The 27,116-nt window shown below is 36.0% G+C and overlaps 1 protein-coding gene across 1 annotated transcript in view; it reads left to right on the top strand.

Moving 5' to 3' along the window:
* Positions 1-27,116, top strand: part of LOC123558743 (uncharacterized) — a 70,278-nt gene that overhangs the window by 16,468 nt on the left and 26,694 nt on the right. The window contains exons 2-4 of the mRNA XM_053544925.1: positions 15,792-16,355; positions 16,802-16,921; positions 23,310-23,728. Of these exons, the coding sequence (XP_053400900.1) occupies positions 15,792-16,355; positions 16,802-16,921; positions 23,310-23,728 (1,103 nt within the window). The remainder of the gene's footprint in view (positions 1-15,791; positions 16,356-16,801; positions 16,922-23,309; positions 23,729-27,116) is intronic.

Below are 27,116 nucleotides of genomic sequence, written 5' to 3'. Positions count from 1 at the left end.
TCTACACCATACCTGTCCATATTTATTTAGTGGAAACTTTTATAACCATCTTCTCAGAACAGACATGCCCTATTTCAAAATAATTTGACAAATATTTTCCTTGCATGGCACTCTACCAAAATTGTTCAAGCAAGCAGTGTAATTCAGGCGAGCAATCTGAGATCTTTATGGTCCTCTTGTTTTTATTTTAACACCACAGACTCCATATGACACCAACACATTTGTTTTACTATGGTTAACCTATAGACTTTCTTTTTTTTAATATCTCAAACCAAACTTGAGTAACTGAGGAGAAATAATGGATGCCTTGTTAAAAAATGCATATGAAATCAATCTGTAACCATGGTAACAAGTCATTAGATCTGTAACCATGACAATTTCTAAACTTACAAAATAAGATAAAATAGATACAAAACAATTAACATTTCATGATGTGTCTTTATGGTGGAAATTTGAAAAAATATGCATTTTAGTTAATTTTTACTGTAATTTCCAGTTGTTTTGAGTGAAGAAGTTATCTCCCTTTATATTTCTTTTCTTATCCAAGTATTATAATGGATATTAAATGTCAAAATAAATTTCACACTATATTAGCAATGAATGATCAAGTAAATGTCTAATTTAAGTTAAGTAATAACTTCAATATGACACTTTTTAAAGCATACCCCCTTTTAAAGCAAATATTCACACACTTGGACGCATGTATATATAAATTAGTATTTTTAAAAAAATACTGACTTTACTTAGATATTTGGCAACTAAATAAAGAAAATAGACATATTTTATAGTATATATAGTATATAGTATTAAAAACAAAATTGAATGGGGGGGGGGGAGGGGGGGGGGGGGGCAAAACACCCCTTATCACCCCTTATCATACATGGTTGCCGAAATTTGTTTCTGTGTTGTGTGTTGCGGGGTCCCCCTTGTTGGTAATTCCGAAAGGAACGAAAAGACTGAGAACCTTGGCAAGAGGCCATTAACCAGAATTCTGTATGTAACCTATCCCAAGGAAACCCCTCCTGTTCCCTCAACAATCGGAACTGCATGTCATACTGCTGCCATGCCAAGCCCGAATGCCTGCGTGCGAGATCCCTAACAATCTCTGCATATTTCATCAAAGCAGGAGTCTCCTCGGGATACCTAACCGAATATATTGCGCAAAACCGCAAAAAGGCTGTGGTCCACATTTCGATCGAAGTGATTTTTCTTGATCTTTGCTGTGGAACAAAACTAAAATGATTAAAATGATCAACCTGAAGGGTAAATTTGTTGTTTTGACTGTAATAATATTATGAATCTTGTAATGGTAATAAGACTGCCAGATCTATGTACTTATTTGCCCAAATTCATTTCTGAATTTTACGCGGAATCTGAGACTGAATAGTAGTCAAAATCGGTTCAACCAATAGAGGCCTATTACCTCCAGAAACAATGCCCCTGACATGGTGGTTAATGGCTTCCCCCACAGACTGCCCAACTTCCTCCTCTTACCCGTCGGAATATTCTGAAACCTCATTTCCCTCATCACTGTATGGAGGTTCATATGGATCAATCATTTTGTTGAGCCTCCACTAGGTTTATCTGTTGATGCTGAACATCCTGATGCTCCGGCATACCTAAATGTATGGGACCAGAGTCATTTGACTTGTGAGTCTCCTGATTAGTTGTGGTACTAGCACCGTTTTTCTTAGACTTTGTGATCCGTTTGTTTTTTCTTGACTGATCTATTGTAACCTGAGGAACAATTGAATCATGTTGGGTTTCCTTACGCCTATTATGTTTGGCTTGAGCATTTTTGAGTCCACTGCGCGTGTTAACTGTATGTGTGGTAACACCGTTAGTAACATTGGAGTTGGTGGTGTTTGCTTCCAATCTTGTTTGCCGTCTAGATTGTTTGGCTTTTGGTGGACAGCATGGACACGATGATGTGGTGGCTACTGCTTTCCGTTTAGCCCTCGTCTGAAACAATGAATTTCCTTATTTATAGTTGTATGAAAATTTGAATTCAAAAATGACCATGCCCCAATCAATTATAAAATATTCAGCTCCTGTGGTTTAAAGTATATGTACTTAACCAATAAACTTACACCAGTGGATTCATGTAATAAGACTGTAATAAGTATCGTAAACTGCGCATTGCCCTAAGCCTATTTATTATGGTAACTCATTAACATAATATCGATCTGTTCTGTCGAATAGAAACTGTTCCCATAGACAGCCGAAAGTGGAACGTTTCTCTCAGACATATTCAGTATGAGCTCAACTGCTACCATAATATCTATATAACCGAGTATAGGCAGCATCATCAGAAATACTGTCGAACAGTTTTGGAAAAACTTCAAAACTCTCAAACAGTAAATTGTGAAATTACGTAAGAAAAGCCAACATCCAATGCCGAATAGTGTGGTAACACTCTCAAGCATGAATTTTGTGCGAACAATTGCACTAGAACCCTATGAGAAAAGCTAACAGTTATAAACCGTTATATATCGTATATGTATGTCGAATAGTGTAACTACACTCTCAAGCACTTATACTCATGGGTTTATGCAAATCAACCGCCAACACCATAAATGGTAACTGCCGAATAGTAAATACTCTCAAGCAGTGCACACTAAATATATCCATAAAGATAACCATGAAAGTTAAACAAAAATTGGTATTATCTGTGAAAAATACAATAATAATTCATGTTATGTATGTCACTTTGTGTAGGTACCATTAAATGTGTAATCTCTACTGTAAATTGTACAGAAATAAACATAGCTTGAAATCTCGAACCACGTCCAAATTTTGTTTCAATATATATGTACTTGCCCCACTCCGAAACCGGAATACTGCACTAAAGGATTCGCACGTAATTTCAAATTGAAGGAAAATCTTCTTGATTCATAACAAAATCCTTTAAACTTTTCACAAAAGAATGTCCAAGCAATTGAATTTTTATCGTACGGTCCGCCATTTTGACACCCCCGGCAACTGTTTAACGTGATCACTCCAGTAGATCTAAATATAGCCGCTGGAATGTTGTCGATTGACCTACATTTCGCTCTCCCTGATCACCCTTGTGACCCGATTAGCATACACAAAGAAAGTTATCCAAGCTGTGGTGGTCGCGACTTAAAACCTGCGCAAATAGTATTTAAAAATTAAGTCAATATATACATAAAAACTTCATCACCATTAAATTATCTGCATAAAATTGCCTTTAACCCACTTTAAATACACTTTTTCTAAACGAAATTGAATCACATCTAACAGTTTCCGCAACTAAATAAAGACTGACTACTCAGCTAGCGATTGGTTCATATAACCATGTGACATAAAGGAATGGTTCTCATTGGCTTCTATATGATACGATTAACATAAACCCCTTCGTTGATCCATGAGTCATGGTTAAAACATATTTGCAGAACAGAATAAGAAAGAAGTACATAATACATTTTATACATATATAAAATATATAAATATATCATGCACTGCCATACAGAGCTAAACAATTTTTTTCTCCGTTGTACAAAAGTGATAAAAACTTCTAAAATGCTGTCATGAAAATACAAGTAAAAATTGCTGCAAGATGCAGCAAATAGATGGTCGCACGGTCCAAAAAACAAAGTGTTTGACCCATATTCATACTTGACCTAGATTTTATCAAGGCAATAATTCTGACCAAATTTCATGAAGATCAATTGAAAAATACTGTCTCTATCACATACACAAGGTTTTTCTTTGATTTGATCTATGACCTACATTTTGGCCCCAGATGACCCATATTCAAACTCGACCTAGATTTCATCAAGGCAATCATTCTGACATAATTTTATGAAGATCAATTGAAAAATATAGCCTCTATCGCATACACAAGGCTTTTCTTTGATTTGACATAGTGTCCTACTTTTTGACCCCAGATAAACCATTTTCGAACTTGGACTAGATTTGATCAAGATAATCATTCTGACAAAATTTCATAAGAACAGTTGAAAAATAAAGCCTCTATCGCATACACAAGCTAAATGTTGACAGACGACAGACGCCGGACATCGAGTGATCACAAGAGCTAAAAAACAAAGAGTACAAATATGCCCCCAAGAGTAAACAAAATAGTGGGGAATAAATCTATTTCAAGGTAAATACATGCAGTATTACAGCAATATAAGTAAATAAAATGCACTCTACGTAGGGCAAAAAGACATGACCGCACAATATAAATTACGTTAAAGTTATATTGCATTTCAATCTATTGGATCAATAATTAATTTGTTTTATAGTAAATGTCCACCGCAAGACAAGAGAAAATATATGTAGATCTTTGCAAACCCACTGCTGATATACTTTAACTGATGAAGTTTAAAATAAAATGTTCAGTTAACAAAGTTCAGCCTTTGATTTTTGTATCTAATTATACCCAAATGTGGATCAATTCATTCCGTATTAAAAAATAATAATCATCTTAAATTTGTTATTTTTTTTATTTCTATCGATTCTTTGAATTTGAAAGTTTTTATTTCGCAATATCAAAGTTGTTCGGATGGTGAATGCAGCGGTCAGATATAACAGGGGGAGGGGAGGGGGGCGTGGGGTCGGGGAGAAGGGCGGGGAGAGGTGTTCTACTTACATTCTTTATCTGTTGTTAAACGATGTTCCTATTCTTTGCGGCATTCAATTTTATCATAATTTTCTATTAATTTACGGGTAATAAGTGCGCACGATACATTTTCGATATGAAAATGATCCAGCATGTAAACATAAGAGATTGTCAGGATACGAGTTATATGACCCAGGGAAGTGCCTACGCCTTTAGTATCTTGAACAATGAAATGGGTCCAATCGCTCAGGTGACTATGTCTTAGACTAGCTGACAAACGAAGTAGAATGTCCTTTGTTAAAACGTATAGCTGGTGAGACCAAATGTGTGTGTGTGTTTGTGTGTGTGTTTTCGGGTTTAACGTCTTTTTCAACAATTTTTCAGTCATATAAACGACGGTGTCTACTTGTAGCAGTGAGCACAATGCCCAGCTTTATAGTGCTGCCTCACTGGAATATCACGCCGTAGACACGTGGCATGATACCCTACCCAGTCACATTATACTGACACCGGGCTGACCAGTCCTAGCACTATCCTCTTAATGCTGAGCGCCAAGCGAGGAAGCTACTAGTACCACTTTTTACGTCTTTGGTATGACGCGGCCAGGGATCGAACCCACGACCTCCCGCACTCGAAGCGAATGCTCTACCACTAGGCTACCGAGGCAGTCGGTGAGATCAAATATCTCGTATATAAAATTTTGCTCTGGCTACCTTGCCTAAATGATTCGTGTATAAATGATTCGTAAATGATTTCAATTATGAGCAAGATAATTTCAGGGATCAGGCAAAATCATTCAATGTTTCAACTGTCAACTTTCAACACAAAATCAGCAGCTTAAACTCCTAAAGGCTGGAGATGCTATTCTTGACTGGTTTTTGTGTCGAAGTTCCCTTCAGACAATGTCTTTGAACAACAACGTACGAGTCCTATCGCATAAATGCTCAGCCTATGTTCTTTTAATTAAAACTGCAACTCACTAAGATTGCCCTGACTCCTGAATGCTCAGCGCCTATATGCTATCACATGTAGCATTCAACTACCATATAGGTATATCCCCCGAGGCCTTGACTGTACTCCGCCAATAACGCTGAACCGTCTATAAGCTGCAACTCTCCTACTATCTCAGTAGACTACCAAACCCTGTGTCTCTGTCTCAGCTTTCCGATGCTCAGCCTATATTTGCTATCGTCTATAGCATTCAACTACTCTTAAGGTAAAACTCCTATGCGCTGGCCCTATAGCTCGAAACCTTGTTGAAATTCTGCAACACTTCTTTAGTCTATGAACTTCAAACTTTTCTTTTTAATAATTTATCCGCCCTGACAGTGTAGTTGCAATAACTTCCTCACCAAGGTACTGGGATAAATTATTAGTTGAATCCTCGATGTGTCTTCTTCGATCGCTGGATACAGAATGCTCTCTCTGTCATCCATCTACCTATTTATACCTCAGCAGACGTGCTATTTATAGAACTTGTTTCTGATTGGTCCAAATTTAAACATAGTACCCTATAACGAGTACTTATATATGGTTCCGTTTAACTGTTGAATATGATATAGTATGTGATGCTGGGATCCAGCTATCGACATAATAAACCCAAATCAGTCACAAATGACCCAAATCCTATTATTAACAGCAATTCAACAATAATTATAGCAATGATAGCATGAAAAGGGAGTCAAGCACTGTCTGTGCTTATATGTAACATTATCAATATATTAAACTTACAAATTATTCTGACAATAGCCCCCTTCTCAAGAAAATACTATCAGCTTTTTCAAAACCTTAAGAAATAATTTGTTTACAACATATCCATTTTTTTTTACTATTTCTCGATTTTTACAAATCATGTATCAGTGCTATCACTAACATACATTCAGTACTATCATGATTTAATTAGTATTAAAGATCAAACATCTCTAAAAGACTCAACATAAAGTATATGATTTCAAAAATATCATACAACGATCATCTCCTAACCTTCTTATTTTACTATCACCATGAATGATATTCATTTGTTTCTCTGATCGTAAGAGTACTTGTCATCTCTTCTGTTGACAGAATAATTGTTATCACCAAAACATCCTTTTACATGACAGCTTCTGTCAGACCTACGTATAAAGCCTTTACCGAGATCATATCTCATGTCATTTGGTCTCCATGACTTCTTACGCTCAGATTTATTTGGGCTATGGTCTTTATATCCCCTAATATCTCGTCTGTTAATATCTTTATCTATGCCCTTTCTGTTAGGCCAACGTGCACCTCTGTCCATGTACTTAATAAATGGCCTTTCATGATATTGATTCAATCCTCTATCATCACGATTGTGTGACTCTGGTCTGTCATGAGATTGTCTCCAGTTTCTTTCTGTTTTATCATGATGCCTATATTCTTGCAAATCATGTCTACCGTTACTGCTTTTTGATGCCAAGTCAGTCTTAACTTTCTGGCATACATCACATGACCGGCAAAACCTTGTTACTTCATTTGTGATGCCTGGTCAGTGAAAACGCGTTCGTATTTCATCAACTGTCTCTTTAGCTGATAAGTGTCCCTTAACTTTTGACTTAAGAGCTAATGTCATAACACTTCCCCTGAACTGTGTTGGGACTACTATCTGTTTAACAACTCTGCCCTTTTTCTCGAAAATTCTATATAAAATGTTTTTCCTTACTTCATAATGAAACCTGGAACCTTTTTTTGTTTTCAGTTTCGACTTATCTGTAGCATAAGTCCAAAGTTTCTTTAACGTCTCATCACCTTTCTGAGCAATTTTCATTTGTTCAACATTAAACTTTTACTCAGACGGTTCCGTAGTTTCTACATGTATTGCATGCTGGGTTTTCGACATCCCAGTTGCAGCAACGTCTTCGTCAGATGAAAACTGTCTTTCTTCTCGGGCTTTCCAGTTTTTGTCTGGTTTATCTGAAACTCCTTTTATATTACCGATTATCAAATCGCATATCATGTTCGGCACAACCATTGCCTCAATTTCACCTGTAAAATATGGTGTATCAACCTGTACCTTTGCTGCAGGAACTGTCCTTGAACGTCCGTCCATCGCAACCATAAGGTACCTCTTATCTGACATTTGATTATCTGATACAAGATATTTCCTCACAGCCGCCAACTCACAGCCTGTGTCTCTCAAAACCTGGACTTCTTTATCGCCTATATATCCTTTCTTCAATATCAAGTTCCTTTCACCTGTTGTTGAATCAATGGTACAAGTGCTTGCTTCTATGCAGTCTTTTAACTGTTCGTCATCTAATGATATTGCTATAACTGAGGCTGTAACTTTCCTGTCATCCAGACTGCCTGTCTTTCTGTGCTTGGCCTTCCTTTCTCCAATCTGTTGGTGTAGAATCTTGCGTTCCATGCCTATTTCTCTGTCTTTCCTCACGGGATCCCCTACTAGCTAAAGCATCACCGCTTATTTTTCTCTTGGATAGGTCTCTGCATTCTCTAGTTATGTGACCTTCCTTATTACATATAAAACACATAGGCATTTTAAAAACTGGCCCTTCTCTTTGTGTAGACTGAGACACAGGCTGAACCTCGGTCGAAGGCTGTGGCTCCTTGTTGCATGACAAATTATTTGTATTCATCCGGTTAGATGTGATAGAGCCACCATGAGCTTCAATATATTGTTCTGCCAACTGTGTAATCTCAGCTCTCGACTTTGCAACTCTTTCCTTTAAGAATAAAGCAAGGTCCTTGGAACAAGTTTGGATGAACTGTTCTCTGATCATAAGGTCCTTCAGCATTTCAAACGTATTGTCAACTTCTGCCATCTCTGTCCATCGACTGAAATACATGTCTAGCCATGCCAGGAATTGATAAACAGTTTCACCCCGCTCTTGCTTGCATTCCCTGAACTTCAATCTGAAACCTTCCTCTGTTAACTGATAACGCTTTAGCACGGCTTTCTTTAATGCAGGATAGTCATTGGCTTGGTCTGGAGGCATGCCTGTATATACGTCTAGGCCTTTACCTGCGATTAATGAGCTGAGGCTCACAGCCCATGTCTCTTCTTTCCATCCCTGGCTTTTTGCAAACCATTAAAATCGCTCGAGGTATGCATCCATATCATATTTACTTTCCTCGAATTTAGGTAGCCTTGGCCGCAATGCTTTACTGCTCAAGTGCTCTGTACTTTTGTCAGCTCCCAAAGCTCATGCATCAGTCTTTATCCTTAGTATTTCCAACTCATGCTCTTTCACAATCCGTTCTTTCTCTAAACGTTCCATCTCAAACAATCTTTTCTTTTCTGCCCGTTGTTTCTCATAATGCCGTAACTTCTCGGCATGTTCAAGCTCAAAAAGTCGTTTCTTCTCAGCTTCTTGAGCCTCAAACCTACGTTGTTCATCATCATGACGCCGCCTTTCCTCATCTCGTCTCAACATCCGCTCCTCACGTTCAGTGCATTCTTTTTCTTTTCTATCCAAATAATCACTCAGCTCCGTACCCGAAAAGCCCATTCGTTCACCCATCTCAACCAATTTATCGTAGTTCATCTTGAAGCTTTAAGCTGGAACTACCTACAAAACTCAACTATGTGCTCAGGCTACCTTTAATCACAACGCCTTCTGGTACACCAACAGAACGTTAAAACCACTAGTCTCTGTACCTCCTTGGATATAGATCCCGGACGAGCCCCCAGATTGTCAGGATACGAGTTATATGACCAAGAGAAGTACCTAGGCCTTTAGTATCTTGAACAATGAAATGGGTCCAATTGCTAAGGTGACTATGTCTTAGACTAGCTGACAAACGAAGTAGAATGTCCTTTGTTAAAACGTATAGCTGGTGAGACCAAATATCTCGTATATAAAATTTTCCTCTGGCTACCTTGCCTAAATGATTCGTGTACCAATGATTCGTAAATGATTTCAGTTATGAGCTAGATAATTTCAGGGATCAGGCAAAATCATTCAGTGTTTCAACTATTAACTTTCAACACAAAATCAGCAGCTTAAACTCCTATAGGCTGGAGATAGACTGGTCTTTGTGTCGAAGTTCCCTTCAGACAATGTCTTTGAACAACAACGTACGAGTCCTATCGCAAAAATGCTCAGCCTATGTTCTTTTAATTAAAGCTGCCCTGACTCCTGGATGCTCAGCGCCTTTATGCTATCACATGTAGCATTCAACTACCACATAAGTATGTCCCCGATGCATTGGCTGACTTCGCCAATAACGCTGAACCGTCTATAAGCTGCAACTCTCCTACTATCTCAGTAGACTACCAAACCCTGTGTCTCTGTCTCAGCTTTCCGATGCTCAGCCTATATTTGCTATCGTCTATAGCATTCAACTACTCTTAAGGTAAAACTCCTATATTCTTATAGATTTTAAAATACTAGTCTAGATATCACGTGAAATGTTTACTTTTGATTCACAAAAGAGCTCCGCCACGTGATATATTAATCCGAGCGGGTTCTTATTATGGCATTGATGACCGAAGGCATTGAAGTATATGTCACATCAAACCGCCTCGGTAGCCTAGAGGTAGAGCGTCCGCCTCGAGTGCGGGAGGTCGTGGGTTCGATCCCCGGCCGCGTCATACCTAAGACGTAAAAGATGGTGTGACTGGGTGGGGTATCATGCCACGTGTCTACGGCGTGATATTCCAATAAGGCAGCACTATAAAGTTGGGCACTGTGCTCATTGCTACAAGTAGACACCGTCGTTTATATGACTGAAAAATTGTTGAAAAAGACGTTAAACCCGAACACACAAACACACATATGTCACATCAAAGCCATCTTATATGCTTCAGTAACTTTTATGATCCGCTCTAATTATGGGACACCATCGAAATTATGTTAGGGTCTTGACTACCTAGGTGCAATTTGCATAATAGTTACATAATAATTTCCGGCAGATTACTTAAGGATGGATGTACGAGCGTTTTTTTCAGGATATCCCCCATTTTGAAAAATGTTTCTTCGAATATTGCTTTCTAACAAAAGTTTTGCCAAAAAGTAATGCTAATTAATTAAAATATGGCTTATAATGTACCACTTAACCAAATAGATTCTACTTTTTGCGAAAAAAAACATTTACCCTTATTTTTGGCTGGCATTTGCCTAAAATTGACGCAAGATTTACAATGGGGTAGGGGCAGGTAATTTCAAATATCTATTAAAGTAGATCAGGTTTGGTTAAGATACTTTTCTGACCGATACATATAATGATATTGCTATCATTAAAATAAAAGTTTTCAAGATAGCGCTTTATATTATCTAGAAAATATAAATTAAATCAAAACGAACAAAAAATATCAAAATTCAACGGTTTTTAACAGTTTTTTCTTAATAAATCTGTGTGTCATTAAAGCTGCAAAATATTTTGAAAATCTTTACGTCAGAATTTTTTATGTAGATCTAAATACGTTTTTTCCATTGAAAATAAAGTGGGTGGGGTAATTATATCAACATGTAAGTATGAAAGAGATTTGTGGGTGACATTTATGCTTATATAACACTGACATCACCTTGTATTCATATTAACCTGTAAGACCTGAAATCCTTATAATATTAAGTGGGATATTATATGTTTTATAAAGTACCACCATTTTTTCAACTTTACAAAATTTCAGAAATCTAAAAACAGTTATGTAAAAATGTATATACGTGTGTGTTAAAATATCAGCTGCAAACATAATAATATACTGCAAGATGTAAACAAAAATATGAAATATTTCCGACTGAAACGTTTTCAAATAAGATTGAACGTCATAATATGTACCGCGCTGTGTAGCAAAGTCCACACAGTCGATTAGAATATGTTTAATAGTTAGCGGTGTTTGACATGGTACACATTCGGGTTGATCTTCTTTATTCAAAAGATAAGAATGAGTCAAACGGGTATGACCTATTCGACAGCGAGAAAGAACAACTTCCCCCCTGCGAACAGATCTGTTCCCTTGGTGCCATTCCCCTAGAGTAGGTGTGTATTCATGAAGTTTATTGAATGAAGCACTGTTCCATGACGATTGCCATTTAGATAAACTGTATTTCTTTATATTAGGCCTAAAATCGGTATGTGGTAATTTCAAATTAGATTGAGATAATAAAAGGGATTTCTTTGCTGCAATATCAGCATCCTCGTTTCCATGAATACCAACATGGCTAGGAATCCAACAAAATATAATAAACTTTTTAAAAGATAGTTCATGAAACCTGAGAAGAATATTTTGAATGAATGGATTTTCCATATTTCGGTTATGAATTGACTGTAAAACAGAAAGCGAGTCGGAAAAGATAATAAATTTTTCTTCACTATTTTTTTATACAAAATTTAGCGCTAAATCAATAGCTTTGGCCTCGGCTGAAAATATTGTTGCATTATTTGGCAAACGTAATTTTGATTGATGAAGGAGGCTGACAGCAGCACAGCCAACCTTTGATTCATCTTTTGAACCGTCTGTGTAAATTGCAAAATAGTCCTTGTAAGTTGATTTGATTTCATGATATTTGGACTTGAATATTTCAGGGTTTGTTTCAGACTTTCTAAAGGCAGTTTTCAAATCGAAAAGAACTGCAGGGGTATGAAGGGTCCATGGTGGTATATCTGGAATTGAATTTTCTTTAATACTATCGAATTCAAAGTCAGTTTCATTCATAGAAGATTTTATGCGAAATCCAAACAGTTTGATTTCTTTTGTTTTTTCCTCATCAGAGTACTTTGGTTTAAAAATAATTTCATGAGCAGGATTGGATTTGTTGGCAGCCACTCTTAAAGCATATTGCAATGAAAGTTTTTCTCGGCGTGTGTAAAGAGATGGTTCGTTTGCTTCAACATATAAACTTTCAACTGGCGATGTTCGGAATGCACCAAGAGCAATACGAAGACCTTGATTATGGATGGTATCTAACATTTGTAAATAAGATTTTCTTGCGGAACCATAAACAATACAACCGTAATCTAGCTTAGATCTAATTAAAGCCCTATAAAGTCTTAATAAAACCGTGCGATCAGCTCCCCAATCAGTATTTGAAATTATCTTTAAAAGATTCAATGACTTCAGACATTTGGCTTTCAAGTATTTTATATGCGACACAAACGAAAGTTTTTATCAAAGACAACACCAAGAAATTTTGCTTCATCAACAACGGGTATTTTTGTACCATTTAGAAAAAGCTCAGGGTCACAATGATGTTTCCGTAATTGGCAAAAGTGGACACATTGAGTTTTCGATTGGGAAAATTTAAACCCATTTTCTATGGCCCAAGTTTGAACTTTATTCAAACACTATTGTAATTGGCGTTCAATCGTACGCATATTTCTTGAACGATAACATACCAAAAAATCGTCAACATATAATGAACAGTCTGTTCCTGGTAACAAACATTTCACAATATTATTAATTTTGATGCTAAAAAGTGTGACAGATAAAACTGAACCTTGTGGAACTCCCTGTTCTTGCCCAAAAGAGTCAGAAAGGGTATCACCAACATGTACTTTAAAACGTCGATCAGATAAAAATTGTGATATAAATGTTGGCAGACGACCTTTTAAACCTATGTCGTTAAGATCATTCATAATACCATATTTCTCATGTAGTGTCATAAGCTTTTTCTAAATCGAAAAAGACAGACACTAGATGCTCTTTTTTAATAAATGCATCACGAATAAAATTTTCCAGTCGAACAAGATGATCGGTTGTGCTGCGTTGTTTGCGAAAGCCGCTTTGAAAGTTTGTAATTAAACCTTGCGATTCGAGGTACCATACTAGTCTAGAATTAATCATACGTTCCAGAGTTTTACATAAACAACTAGTAAGAGCTATTGGTCTATAATATAATTACTTGGGTTCGTGCTATCTTTTCCGGGTTTTTGTATGGGAATAACAATAGCTTCTCTCCAGGAGTCTGGAAAAAATACCAGTTTTCCATGTAATATTGTAGATTTCAAGAAGAATGTCTAATGATTCTTGTGGTAAGTGTTTTAAAAGTTGATAATGTATTTGGTCTGGACCAGCTGCAGTATCATGACATTTGTCTAGAAAGTCAATTAACTCTGTGATCGAAAAAGGTTTATTATAATCTTCCTCATTATTTGAATCAAAATTCAGAGGTTTGCTTTCTTTAGTTAATTTAATGTTTTGAAATCTTTGGTCATAATTATGTGAAGAAGAGTGTTTTTGAAAAAGCTTCACCAAGAGTATTAGCAATGTCTTCTTTGGTAGATGCAGTAGTCTGGTCAGATTGTTTAAGATGAGAAACATTTGAAGTTTTTCCTTTTCCACTTATTTTACGAATCATTTCCCACACTTTTTTAACCGATAATCTAGAATTAAGTTTAGAAACGTATGAATGCCAGGAGTTTTCCTTTGCTTGTTTTATAGTTCTGCGAGCTTTTGCTCTAAGAACCTTAACTGATTGCAGATTGTCTTTTGTCGGTCGAATATTAAATTTTTTAACGGCCGCTCTACGTTTTCGAAAAGCGGTCTTACAATCATCATTATACCATGGTTTATTTTTTGCTTTACCATTTCTTGAAGTTTTTGGAATGGACTTGTCTGCAATATCGGATAAAATAACAGAAAACCGATCAATAGGATAAAAAAAATGGCGAAATTCTCCAAAGACAAATCATTTTTGCATAAAGACTGATATTGCTGCCAGTCAGCTTTATTAAATTTAAAATAAGAGGAATCAGCTGATGTTTGCTGAACAATACTTGATAAGATAATCGGGAAATGATCACTCCCATGACCTAAGTATGTAGATGTCGATGTCATTCAAGTCGGAGTAAAATATATACAACAACTATTTGAAGTTGTGGAAAAAATAAATAAAATGACAGAAAATATGACATTTTTAAACGTAAGGAACAAGTTTTATACATGTATTTGTATGTTGTGTGGAAATAGACTGGAAATGTTTGTTCTTTTCTGGCCAAAATAAGAATAAAGCAGGCTTTTCAGGTAAGATATAATTAATAACATAAATGTCTTTAGTCAAAGCATACTATATGATAAATTACTTGACTGAAATCCTCTTTATAGTGGCAAAATAATTCGTAATATAATGATAATTTTATGCAGGTTTTCTTATCGTTGAGCGTTCTTTTGCTACACGTAAAGAGCGCATGCGCGTTAAAATCAAAACATCCGTGACATTGCATAGCAACCAATTGTTTGAGTAAAAAGGTCTATATCAATTAATTATAAAGCGCCAAGCAGTTTTAAACTAAAATTTCGCATACCCCAGTGTATATGGAATGGAAATATTGAATTGTAAATTACATTAGTAAGAAAAGAAGTACATGTACACAGCTGTTTGAATACTCCCACTTAAAAGCGGGGCAATTCAAAGTACATGAAAGATATTAAAATACATTTCTAACAGGGATCTAACTGTATGATATAGAACGTTTCAGTCATTAAAAACCTCTATCAGAATATATGAAAACTGAAAAATATAATAAAAACTGGCTTAAATGAGATTAGCTACCTTTAAAAAACCCATAAGAAGATCATTTCTAAGAAGTGTAGCACCACTGGAACCAAACAAATGGTAGACTTGATTTGATTGAGCATTTGAATGAAATGCAAGGAAAAACGCTACTTACACCCTCCAGTTTAAGCAGAATAAGCAGTAGGCTATACACTCAGTGTTTTGGAGTGACCATGACATAAAATTCCTACATGCGACGTTTAACAAGTCAGCTCCTCTCAAATGGTATCGTGTTTAGTGATTTAGTGATCTCTGTTTAGCCTGTGGTAGTTGGTATGAGCAGTGTTGCACTGTTCATTTCTTCTCATGAACATCGGATCGGTATTTAACATACTAATACCCATCAAACAGGCTCCTATTATTTTGATCTATGACTGTTATATTTAAATCCCAGATTTCTAGTTTTGTTAGTCTAGGGCATATCCTTTTGAAGATAAACACGACAAAAAATTCCATCGAACGGACTCGCGATAAAAACTAAGTAAGATGTGGGTCAAATACCTTCTTGATCGGTATTGAAAGGAAGCGATAAAAATACTCATTTAGTTCTTACATTGGACAGTCATCGATCCGTTCTAGAAAAACGGGAAAGATTTTCAACAAGCATAGTAATGTTTTAAAAATTGCCATTCTACTCCTTTAACGGAATATTAACAGTATATGTTGATAGTCAGATCAGCGAAGAAATATTGATTTTGTTGTAAAAAATGTACACATATTTATTTCAGAGAATCAAGCAGCCAGTAGCCAACCGATGTGCTTGCCTTTCAAGGCTCTCTTCCTATGGCATACAAGTAGTGGGTATGACCACTCCTTCGTTCAACAAACACGTTTGATGATAAAACTGATACATGATTTTCCCGAAGGTACAGACATATCAGTGGTTACAGTTGGCGCAAACATGAACGCAAAGTTACATTTTAAAAAGAAAGTAACCAATCGTAGTTGGATAAATGAATTAATGCAGTATGAACCTGGAAATTCTACAAAACATGTAATTCCGTATTTAGAACTCAGCGCTGCTGTTTACAGTTATTTTGATAAGAACGAAAACCCTAAAATGGCTGAGGAAATATTCTTAGTTGTAAATAATAAGTCAATAATAGATGATAAACAGAAAGGAGTTGAAGTGCTAGAAAAGAAGAAAACGTTCATAATATTATTTGGAAAACAGTCATCACGAGACGTGTTTACGAACCTTGCAACGGACAATCGTCATATTATCGGACTGGACGGCAGCGATGACAGTATAAACGGTGCTACAAAATCTATCCTTAATCTATCTTGCCAAGGTAATTTTATTTCTTTAAAACATTATGATTTCACTATGTTCTGATATATTGTTTGCTAGTAAAGGTTTTGTGAAGAAACTTAAACTGCATCAAAGTTTTAAATGATCGGGAAAATGTGATTTTAATAAACAATGAACAACAGTGATGTTAATTGTTTTTATCTGCATATTCGTGAAGAGGCAACTTATGTTAGCCAATGACAAGACTGAAATGTTTACGAATATGCCCCGCAATATGGAATGCAACGGTATTTTACTAGCAAGTCAAATTTAGTAGCATGTACCGCTACCATAACAGTACAAACAGATAAGTAATTTGCATTTCAAAATCAACATTATTATTTTTTATCTGACTGGCTATTCATTAACATATTGAAGTGCATTCGCTTGAAAAATTAATCTACTAAAAACGTTGTAGAGTAATTTTCTGTTTACTTTGTTGTGCAGATTCAAGACTTTTGTGTGACACTGATAAACACTGGACCGGAGAGAGGTGTTATAGATGTACGTATGTTTGCTCACCGGATGCGTGGAAACCATCTGAATACTGTTTAAGCGTCTGTCCATGTAAGTTGAGATTCAATACAATAACTATTTTTCTTCATTTTACACGTATACTTCCTCCTCCTACCGTATCTCACATGTATAAGGGTGGTACCAAAAAGTCACAGACGGGATAACCTGGGAGCGAAGCGTTAACACAACGCGAATCGAAGGGTGTAATTGATACGTAGAGCTGTGACATTTATATATTACTGACTAAATAAATTTAGACGTTAAGTAATATTATTGAAAATACGGTAATAACCGCAGTCAGTCAAGAGAATTAGTTCTCAAGTATTTCAGTTCAAGAGCTCATACAATTCATCGACGGTATCACACTTCTTAAAGGCCTAGATCCATTACTATATAAGTGTCCCCCACCCAAATCCATTAAACAACCCATGTCTTATCTGCTGCGTATCACCGATTATACAGTAGCTAATAGACATTTACGGATTAAGTCTACGTGGACTGTGGACACCTAAGGCGATAGATTTTTCAAGGGGACTGTCTCAACTTAGTTTAATTATATTATGCGCGATATGAAAAAGAGTTTATAACGGCAATAGGGTTTGAGTTATTATATCATCACTATGCGGTAGGTGATATAAAATTTGGATGTGCCTGTTTTTAGCTCGACTTTTCGAAGAAAAAGTAGAGCTATTGCATTCGCTCCGGCGTCGGCGTCGGCGTCTCCGTTGGTTAAAATTTTTGATAAAGTCAAATATCTCTGTAACTGTCAAAGCTATTGACTTGAAACTTAAAATACTTAGTTACTATCAAAGTTTACACAAGGAAGAACAATCCCCATAACTCTGATTGAATTTTTACAGAATTATCCCCTTTCTAATTTAGCATTTTTGGTTATAGTTTTTGATAAAGTCAAATATCTCTGTTACTATCAAAGCTATTGACTTGAAACTTATAATAGTTATTTATTATCGAAGTCTACACCAGGAAAAATAATCCCCATAACTCTGATTGAATTTTGATAGAATTATGCCCCTTTTAACTTAGAATTTATGGTTAAAATTTTTGATAAAGTCAAATATCTATGTTACTATCAAAGCTATTGACCTGAAACTTAAAATAATAATTTACTATCGAAGTCCACACCAGGAAAAACAATCTGCATTACTCTGGTTTGATAGAATTATGCCCCTTTTTAGCTATTGACTTGAAACTTATAATAGTTATTTACTATCGAAGTCTACATCAGGAAAAATAATCCCCATAACTCTGATTGAATTCTGATAGAATTATGCCCCTTTTAACTTAGATTTTTTTGGTTAAAATTTTTGATAAAGTCAAATATTTCTGTTACTATCAAAGCTATTGATTTGAAACTTAAAATACTTATTTACTATAAACGTCTACACCAGGATAAATAATCCCTATAACTCTGATTGAATTTTGACAGAATTATGCCCCTTTTTAACTTAGAATATTTGGTTGAAGTTTTGATAAAGTCAAATATATCTGTTACTACCAAAGCTATTGATCTGAAACTTAAAATACTTATTTACTATCAAAGTCTACACCGGGAGAAACAATCCCTATAACTCTGATTTGAATTTTGACAGAATAATGCCCCCTTTTAAATTAGAATTTTTGGTTAAAGTTTTTGATAAAGTCAAATGCCTCTGTTACTATCAAAGCTATTGACTTTAAACTTAAAATAGTTATTTACTATCGAAGTCTACACCAGGAAAAACAATCCTCATAACTGTGATTTGAATTTTGACAGAGTTATGTCCCTTTTTTTTACTTAGAATTTTGGGTAAAAGTTTTTGAGAGATATATATATATATATATATATATATATATATATATATATATATATATATATATATATTTTTATTTAACGTCGCACCGACACATTATAGGTCATATGGCCAGCTTTAATGGTGGAGGAAGACCCCAGGTGCCCCTCCGTGCATTATTTCATCACGAGCGGGCACCTGGCCGGGTAGAACCACCGACCTTCCGTAATCCAGCTGGATGGCTTCCACACATGAAGAATTCAACGCCCCGAGTGAGGCTCGAACCCACATCGATGAGGGGCAAGTGATTTGAAGTCAGCAACCTTAACCATTCGGCCACGGAGGCCCCCAAAGGTTTTGATAAAGTCAAATATCAGAGGATGGGAGCAAAATTTAAAGAACTTTACTGTTGAAATCCTAAGGAAAATGACAACAAAGGGAAAACTCTTAGTCCACTAAAATTATTAGCAGGTACAGATGTGTCAAAATTCACCTTAACTTTGCAGGTACCATCCATGTTGTACCAAAGAAAAGTGGTCTCGGCTTTTACCTACGGCTAATAATAAAAAAGTTACAAAATAACCTATTTCTAGTAACATAAAAGGGAAGTAATTCAATAAAAAATATTGTAAGTGAACAAAAAAAAAATCTGCCAAATAAAAACAAGAGCACCCAGTGCAAAGCAACATAAACACAAAACAAAGTCATGTGACCTTCAACCTCTAAGTGTGACCTTTACCTTGAAGCGAGCTATGTGCTCTGCACATCGTCTCAATGTGGTGAACATTTGTGCCAAGTATTTTTTAAATCCTTCAAGCAGTTTAAGAGTTACACATCGCACTCGAAACAAAGTTATATGACCTTTGACCCCTAAGACGGACACACAGACAGACAGACGGTCAGACGAACACCAAAATACGTTCCTTCGGGCGTATAATAACAACAAAGGAATGGAGACGCAAAATATATATTACGTTTTCTACAGTTTTCACAATGTTTTACCTGCTGACCTACATTTTGATCCCAGCTAACCCAGTTAAGATTTATTTTCATTTCGGACGACGACGACGATGGAATACGGATACATTGCGAACAGATAAGATCATCTTTCAACTTTGTCGCAGATGCGCAACTTATAATATTGAAGAACCTTTTGGGAAAGTGTTATGACGCTAGATCAAATACTTTTTGCGATATGCATAACAAAACACCTCTCTGGCGAACAGACAGACGGACAGACAAATCCAAATCTTATCCTGTGCGGTAACATAATAAGCCAGACCTTACCATCATAATTGGAATGTTTTCCTACCACACATAAATTAAAATTATCATGTTGAGACGGTCCCCTTGAAAAATCGATCGTCTTAGGTGTTCACAGTCCACGTAGACTTAATTCGTAAATGTCTAATTGGAGGGCAATTAGCACAACAGGGTCCTCACTAGACCATGAAGATGTGTGCAGTTGAGGTGAAAGAAATTTATTTTCCATAAGTGATAAAAAATAATATTCTTATTCTTCTACTTCTTCTTTTTCTACTTCTTCTTATTATTATTAATGATAGTAATAAAAATTACAATAATAATAATAATAATAGTAATAAAATACAGGTATAGTGAAAACTTAATAATTTCTTTGTATTGACAAACAATATCTGTTAATATCATAATAATGAAAAACGTTGTACCTGCGAAAGTGATCTTACCATTATATTTATACACAAAACAAAAAGAATTCGAAAATGATTTTCACTTATACGTGCTATCATCACTATTGGTATATGATGTGACAGGATAAAATTAAATTATTGTGTTTCAACTATACTGAGGAACACTATCTACCTATCTATCTAGTAAAATAAAACTTTAGATGAGAGAATGTCACATTTTTCTTAAATATCACATTTGAATGTGTGCACATCTCCAGATTTGACTTGGAAAAAAAGGAACTTCCTTTTCCTCCTAAAAACATGATGAAATGTGTAATATATTCCGAAATAAGTTTCTATTAAACAACGAACATTTTTCTTTTAATAAAGAAATGCCCAAAATAAGTATAATTAGCTCACTTGTCACGTAGTGACAGGGTGAGCTTTTGTGATCGCCCTTCGTCCGTCCACAATTTCCTTGTGCACATGATAGAGACCACATTTTGTATTTGATTTTAATCAAACTTGCACACAACTTGTATTGGCATAATTTCTCGGGTCCTTTCGAAAACTGGCAAGATCCCATCATGGGTTCCAGAGTTATGGCCCCTTAAATTGCCAAAATTTGCCATTTTTGGCTTGTGAACACGATACAGACCACATTTAGCAATCAACTTTAATTAAACTTGCACACAACTTGTATTGGCATAATATCTCGATTCCTTTCGGAAACTGGCTAGATCCCATCATGGATTGCAGAGTTATGGCCCCTTAAAGGGCCAAAATTTGCCATTTTTGGCTTGTGAACACGATAGAGACAACATTTTGCAATCAGCTTTAATCAAACTTGCACACAACTTGTATTGGCAAAATATCTCGGTTCCTTTCGGAAACTGGCTAGATCCCATCATGGGTTCTAGCGTTATGGCCCCTTAAAGTGCCAAAACTTGCTATTTTGGCTTTTGCAGCCATATAGAGACTTCATTTATGGTTTGATTTGATACAAACTTGCAAAATATCTTCAACAACAATAAATCTTGGATTCCATGATGAATTTTTCAGATACAATCATAGGTGCCGGAGTTGCGGCCCCTGATTGACCCCTAAAAGAGCCAAAATTTGGTAATTTTTACCTTGAGAACACGAAAAAAGTGACATTTTATATTTGATTTTAACCACACTTACACACAACTTAAGTCACAATGCTTCCTTTCGAAAACCGGGTAGAGTCTATCATGGGTTCTAGAGTTACTGCCCCTGAAAGGGGCAAAATTTTCTATTTTGGCCATTTCAGCCATATAGAGGTTTCATTTATGCTTTGATTTGATAAAACTTGCACAGAATGATTATCTTGGTGATCTCTTTGCCTGGATCGAAATTGGGTCATGTTGGGTCAAAAACTAGGTCATCAGGTCAGATCAAAGGAAAAGCTTATTAACTACTTAGAGGCCCCATTTATGACCCTATCTTCATGAAACTTGGTCAGAATGTTTATCTTGATAATTTCTAGGCCAAGTTTGAAACTGGGTTATATGGGATCAGAAACTAGGTCATCAGGTCAAATCAAATGAAAAGCTTGTTAACACTCGTTAGGCCATATTTATGAGTCTATCTTCATGAAACTTGGTCAGAATGTTTATTTCGATGATTCCTAGGCCAAGTTTGATACTGAGTCATATGGGGTCAAAAACTAGGTCACCCAGTCAAATCAAAGGAAAAGCTTGTTAACACTTGTTCATTTGATGTGCATGAAATTTGGTCAGAATGTTTGTCTGCATGAAATATCGTATGAATTTTTATCTGGGTCTTGTGGGGTCAAAAACTAGATCACCAGATCAAATCAAAGAATAAGCTTGTTTACAGCCTAGGGGCACATTTTTGATTCTATCTTTATAAATTTGGGTCAGAATGTTTGTTATCATGAAGTCTTGGACGATTTCAAATCTAGGTCACGTGGGGTCAAAAACTAGGTCACTAGGTCAAATCATAGAAAATGCATGTTTACACTGAAGAGTCCACGTGTTTTTGGTCCAATCTTAATGAAAATTGGTCAGAATGATTGTCTCCATGAAATCACTAGGTAAGACATGTTTACAGTGTTATGGTTTGTTCCACAGGTGAGCGGCCTAGGGCCATCTTGGCCCTCTTGTTTTTAAAGTTATTACATATTTATTTTAAAAAAATTGATAATAAAATACACTGTTTCCTCTTCTTACTTATAGATATAGTTATAAGGTAGACTGATTTTCCAACAAACAATGCCCCCTGTTTATTAGAACCCTACTGTGAGAGTCATTAGCCCCCCAACTGTGGTAATGGAGACAGAAATCCCTTGGTCCACAGCCAAGATCTAGGCTTTTAATTAACTGCATGAATGCGGGTGTCTTCCTTTTGCTTGTGGAAATGTTTATAGGAAGATACCCGCATATGAGCTCGCGAACTGAAATACAACCCATTTTTCTAAAATAAATGCACGCGTATTAATTTAGTTAAACCCATTCATACAGCCAAATGCAATTTATCTACATCCAATTGTCACTGTCCGAGCGAAATTTCATGGGGAAGGGGGTCTCCACATTTCATGTTTTCACAATCAGGGTGATAGGGTGTGTGGATAATGCAGTCCAGTTATCCGAGTAAAACAATTTACGAAACTGACCACCAGCGGAAAGTGAAGGAAAATACTGTTTTTTTTTTTTGTCTCTATACTCGACTCTTTTTTTCAGATCAATAAGTATAAACTGCACAAAATCTCCAAATTTATACAAAAATGTTCTTATCAAGTTTACAATTACAAAAGACTGGGTTATGCATATTACGAATTGATTAAGAGAGCGGTTTATTGTAATATTTACACGAATTACTAGATCAAATAATTAATGGTATTTCCTCACATTCCATTGTCTAGTTCCGTAACGTTTCTTAGTAAAAATTTCCTTAATTGCCTTGTCACAGTTTTCTTCTATTGTTGTATTGAGGCAAATTCAAAATTTATTTTAGATTTTAAGCACTCTCCACCGGATAAGGACCCGGAGGTTGACCATTCTGCCGATGACCCTTCAGGTTACCAGACTGCAGCAAGACATTCTGTTGTGAACACCTTCTTACTATCGGTGATTATCTTTGTCTTGGTAATTATATTTTGCTGGAAGTGCAAGCCCTTGAAAGCCAAAATACTTAAAGTTTGTAGAAAACGAAACTTCAAAAAACTTAAAGTTTGTAGAAACAGAGACACGACAGAAACAAAAAGCTCTTCTTCGAATGAATATTCAGTAAAAAATGATGTACAAGATAAAAATGCACATGTAGATGCGGGAAATGCACGTGTAGATGACAGAGTTGTAGCTGATGGAGATGAACATGAACCGAAAACCCAGATAAAGGACGACAACCTACCTGATACAGAACGAGTAAAACAGGTGTGTTTCATTAATTATGTACAAACGCATTTATATCAGAAGTCTTTGTCATCTTCTTGAGCTTAAATATTTGCCCCGAAATTAAAAAAAAATGGTTAAAAACAATGTAGTAGAGTATTCTAGCATAAAACTGCTGTTCATGTCACTTTTAGGGGGTGTTTAACAGGCGAGAAAACGTGTGTTAATAGAGAGATTCTCGCATTCACGTGCTGTTAAAACACCTTTTTATATATGCGCGTTCCTTGGCAAGCGCAAATTCATTTGGCCCCAAAACCCAAAAATGGATATTTCAAAAGGAAATGACGTCAACGTAAAATAGCAGCTCAGATATTCCCGCGCAATTCGTGGAAATTTAATGACGTTGAGAGACAATATATTTATTTATCGGCTTTTGCGCGTTTTATGCTAGATTCTAACACGATCCGATTCATTTTCATATAAACAAAGAAGGCCGAAAACAGTGAATTATCCTACAACAAATCACTGCTATAACGTCATAGTATCGGCTCTTCCATTAATTCAACCTACGCATTTACCGGCATTTTATGAATGAAAATCGTGTGACTTCCGGAAAACGCATCGTAGTAAATATCGCAGTAAATTTTACTTCCGGTCGTCTGTAAACATAGTAAATAATGGCTAAAATCAGGATCGAAGCAATCGTTGGGCTTCGTGGCAGCAGAGATAACTGGAGACTGATAAATACTCAATATGATGGTTAATAAATTTATTATACAAGCTACATACACTGGAGAGATTAAGTCTGTTTTCAAGAATGAAATATTTGGCAAGAACAGTTCACGTATTAGGAGATAAATGAGATTTTTTGAGAATCAGCTGCTAACTGATATGTTGTTTGAGGAGAGCTTTGAGCTGTATGTGGACGATCTTCCAACAGAAGTAAATGAGGCTGTAGGCTTAGCTTTACAGTCAGAATGCACTGGAGTCACTGTTCCGGATATGTCACTGGAGCCTACACAGTTCAGCACACTTGCTTTGCAAGATCTAGGACAGCCAATGGACAGTAATGCGCCAATGCCCCAAGAACCTGTCAAAAAACGATTCAAGACTGTTACATGGCAACAAATCAATGATATCAAAGACAAGACAACCGAGGTTACCACAAAAAAAAAACAAAAAAAAAAAACAAAAAAAAAACTTCATGGGCAGTAAAGCTTTTAAAAGGTACAAAACATACTGCTTTACACTGTATCTTTTCTGTGTCGCATAAAGAAATGATAAAGTTTGAGTGAAAAGTAGAGATATTGAATGAAAACTTTCATAAAATCAGTGTCACAGATAGATTTAGTAACTAGAGAAATGTATCATGTATAACAGTTTCTTTAACTTTAAAACAAAATTTCAAGTATTTTCAAGTGTAGGAACATTGATTTTTTTCATTTTGTCACATGAATGCTTGCCTATGGTACTGATTAATGTGTATTGCGAAACGTACCATATCTTTGCATCTGTATCCCGTATTGTATCGTGAGACTAGCGTATCGTAACATGCCTAAATAGTGCACTCGTAAAGTGTAAAGAAAATTGTTCGTTTCCGGTATCCCGACCTACCCTAAATTTTTGGCCCAACCCTAAATGTTTTTTTTTATGTCATTGGAGAATATTTTTTCAACTTTTTAACTGTTCGTTTCCGGTATCCCGACCTACCCTAAATTTTTGGCCCAACCCTAAATGTTTTTTTTATGTCATTGGAGAATATTTTTTCAACTTTTTAACAAAAAATTGCAAAACTGCACTTTTTATGCTTTAAACATGATCAGTGATGTTAGAAATCAACTTAGTGATACTCTAAATGCATAACCCCCTTATTTGTATTCATTTTTGACACAAAAATAACTTCCGGAAAGTCTCCCTTAATAAAAAATATTTAAAAAAATAATTCCGACCTACCTACCCTATTTGTTTAGCATGTTACTGGAAACAAAGAATTTTTTTAGGCCTATTAAAAGAACTCACTTTAAATAAAGACTGATTGTTTACCTGTTGAATAAAATTTCCCTGCAACCATGCAACACTAATCATTATCATGTATTTTTTTGTATTGTGGAATGGATGCTGGGAAACGAGTATACGAGCACTGAATTTGAGATGTGGCCTCTGGAAGAAATTGATTCATTGCTTGAGTCTTTATACACAGCCCTCCGCAGAAAGAGTGGTGAAGATTATTCAAAATCTGCACTTGTTGGAATTCGGGCTGGGATCAACCGCCACATCATAAGTCCGCCTTTTTCGAGAAAAGTATCTCTAATGCGAGACCGTGAGTTCATGGCATCGAATCAGGAGTTAACAGGACTGATTAAAACCCTAAAAAGAGAAGGCAAAGACATAAGCAAGCACAAAGATCCGATTACAGAGGCAGACAAAAATAAGCTATATCAGAGTGGCGTCTTTTCTGATGAAACGCCACAAACTTTACAAAATAAGGTACAATTTGATATAATGAGTCAGTTTGGACGACGCGGACGGGAAGGACTACGCAATCTAAAGAAACAGTCCTTTGAAATTAGTACAGATTCAAACGGGTCAAAGTATGTAAAAATGTCATTCAATGAATGTGATAAGAATCACCATAGCCTGGACAGTAGGGAGAAAAATAAACAATCAAGAATGTATGAAACAAAAACTGAATACTGTCCGGTAAAAAGTTTCGAAAAGTACCTGTCAAAGTTGAATCCGGAGAGTGACAGTTTCTTCCAAAGGCCGTCGTTAAAAGTGCTTTCCGACAGCGATGTCTGGTATTCAAAAGCTCCCATTGGCATTAATAAGCTTTACGAATTTATGCCAAGAGTCTCCGCTGAAGCCAATCTTAGTCAGAGATACACAAATCAGTGTATACGCACCACTATTACTTCCAATCTCCATTCAGCTGGTGTGTCTAGCACTGATATAATGTCTGTCACTGGCCACAGAAATGTTCAAAGTCTAGCTTCATACATAAGGCCATCTAAAGAGGATCGCAAGAGAATAAGTGGTATACTGTCGCACAGTGGATCTGACGAGAAAATTCAGCAAAAGCCTGCCTGTCCAATTATGTCAGATGATGAACAGCAGTCGAGTTCACAATCCCTGCCTCTGTGTCCATTGAATGAAACTGACAGTGTAGTTTCTACACACTTGAAAACACATCCGAACAACATCGACATAAAAATGTCAAAATCAGCCGCCAGCTGTCTAATCTTATCTGGTAATATTACATCCAGCACAATTAATGTAATTATATACCATGCAAAGTGCTAACTTTGATTAAGACTGCCTAAAATCCATAAAAAGTGGGATTTAATCCCAGTAGTTTCACGTTTGTTACACCGAATGACATAGTGGAGTGACGTTGATCTCGTTTATGATTGGTTGCGCTCACATTGTTGAA

The sequence above is a fragment of the Mercenaria mercenaria genome, chromosome 6 (assembly GCF_021730395.1).
Source record: "Mercenaria mercenaria strain notata chromosome 6, MADL_Memer_1, whole genome shotgun sequence".
In the NCBI taxonomy this organism is placed as follows: Eukaryota; Metazoa; Mollusca; class Bivalvia; order Venerida; family Veneridae; genus Mercenaria; species Mercenaria mercenaria.
The sequence above is the reverse complement of the archived record's forward strand: the minus strand, read 5'-3'. Positions and strand labels throughout refer to the sequence as shown.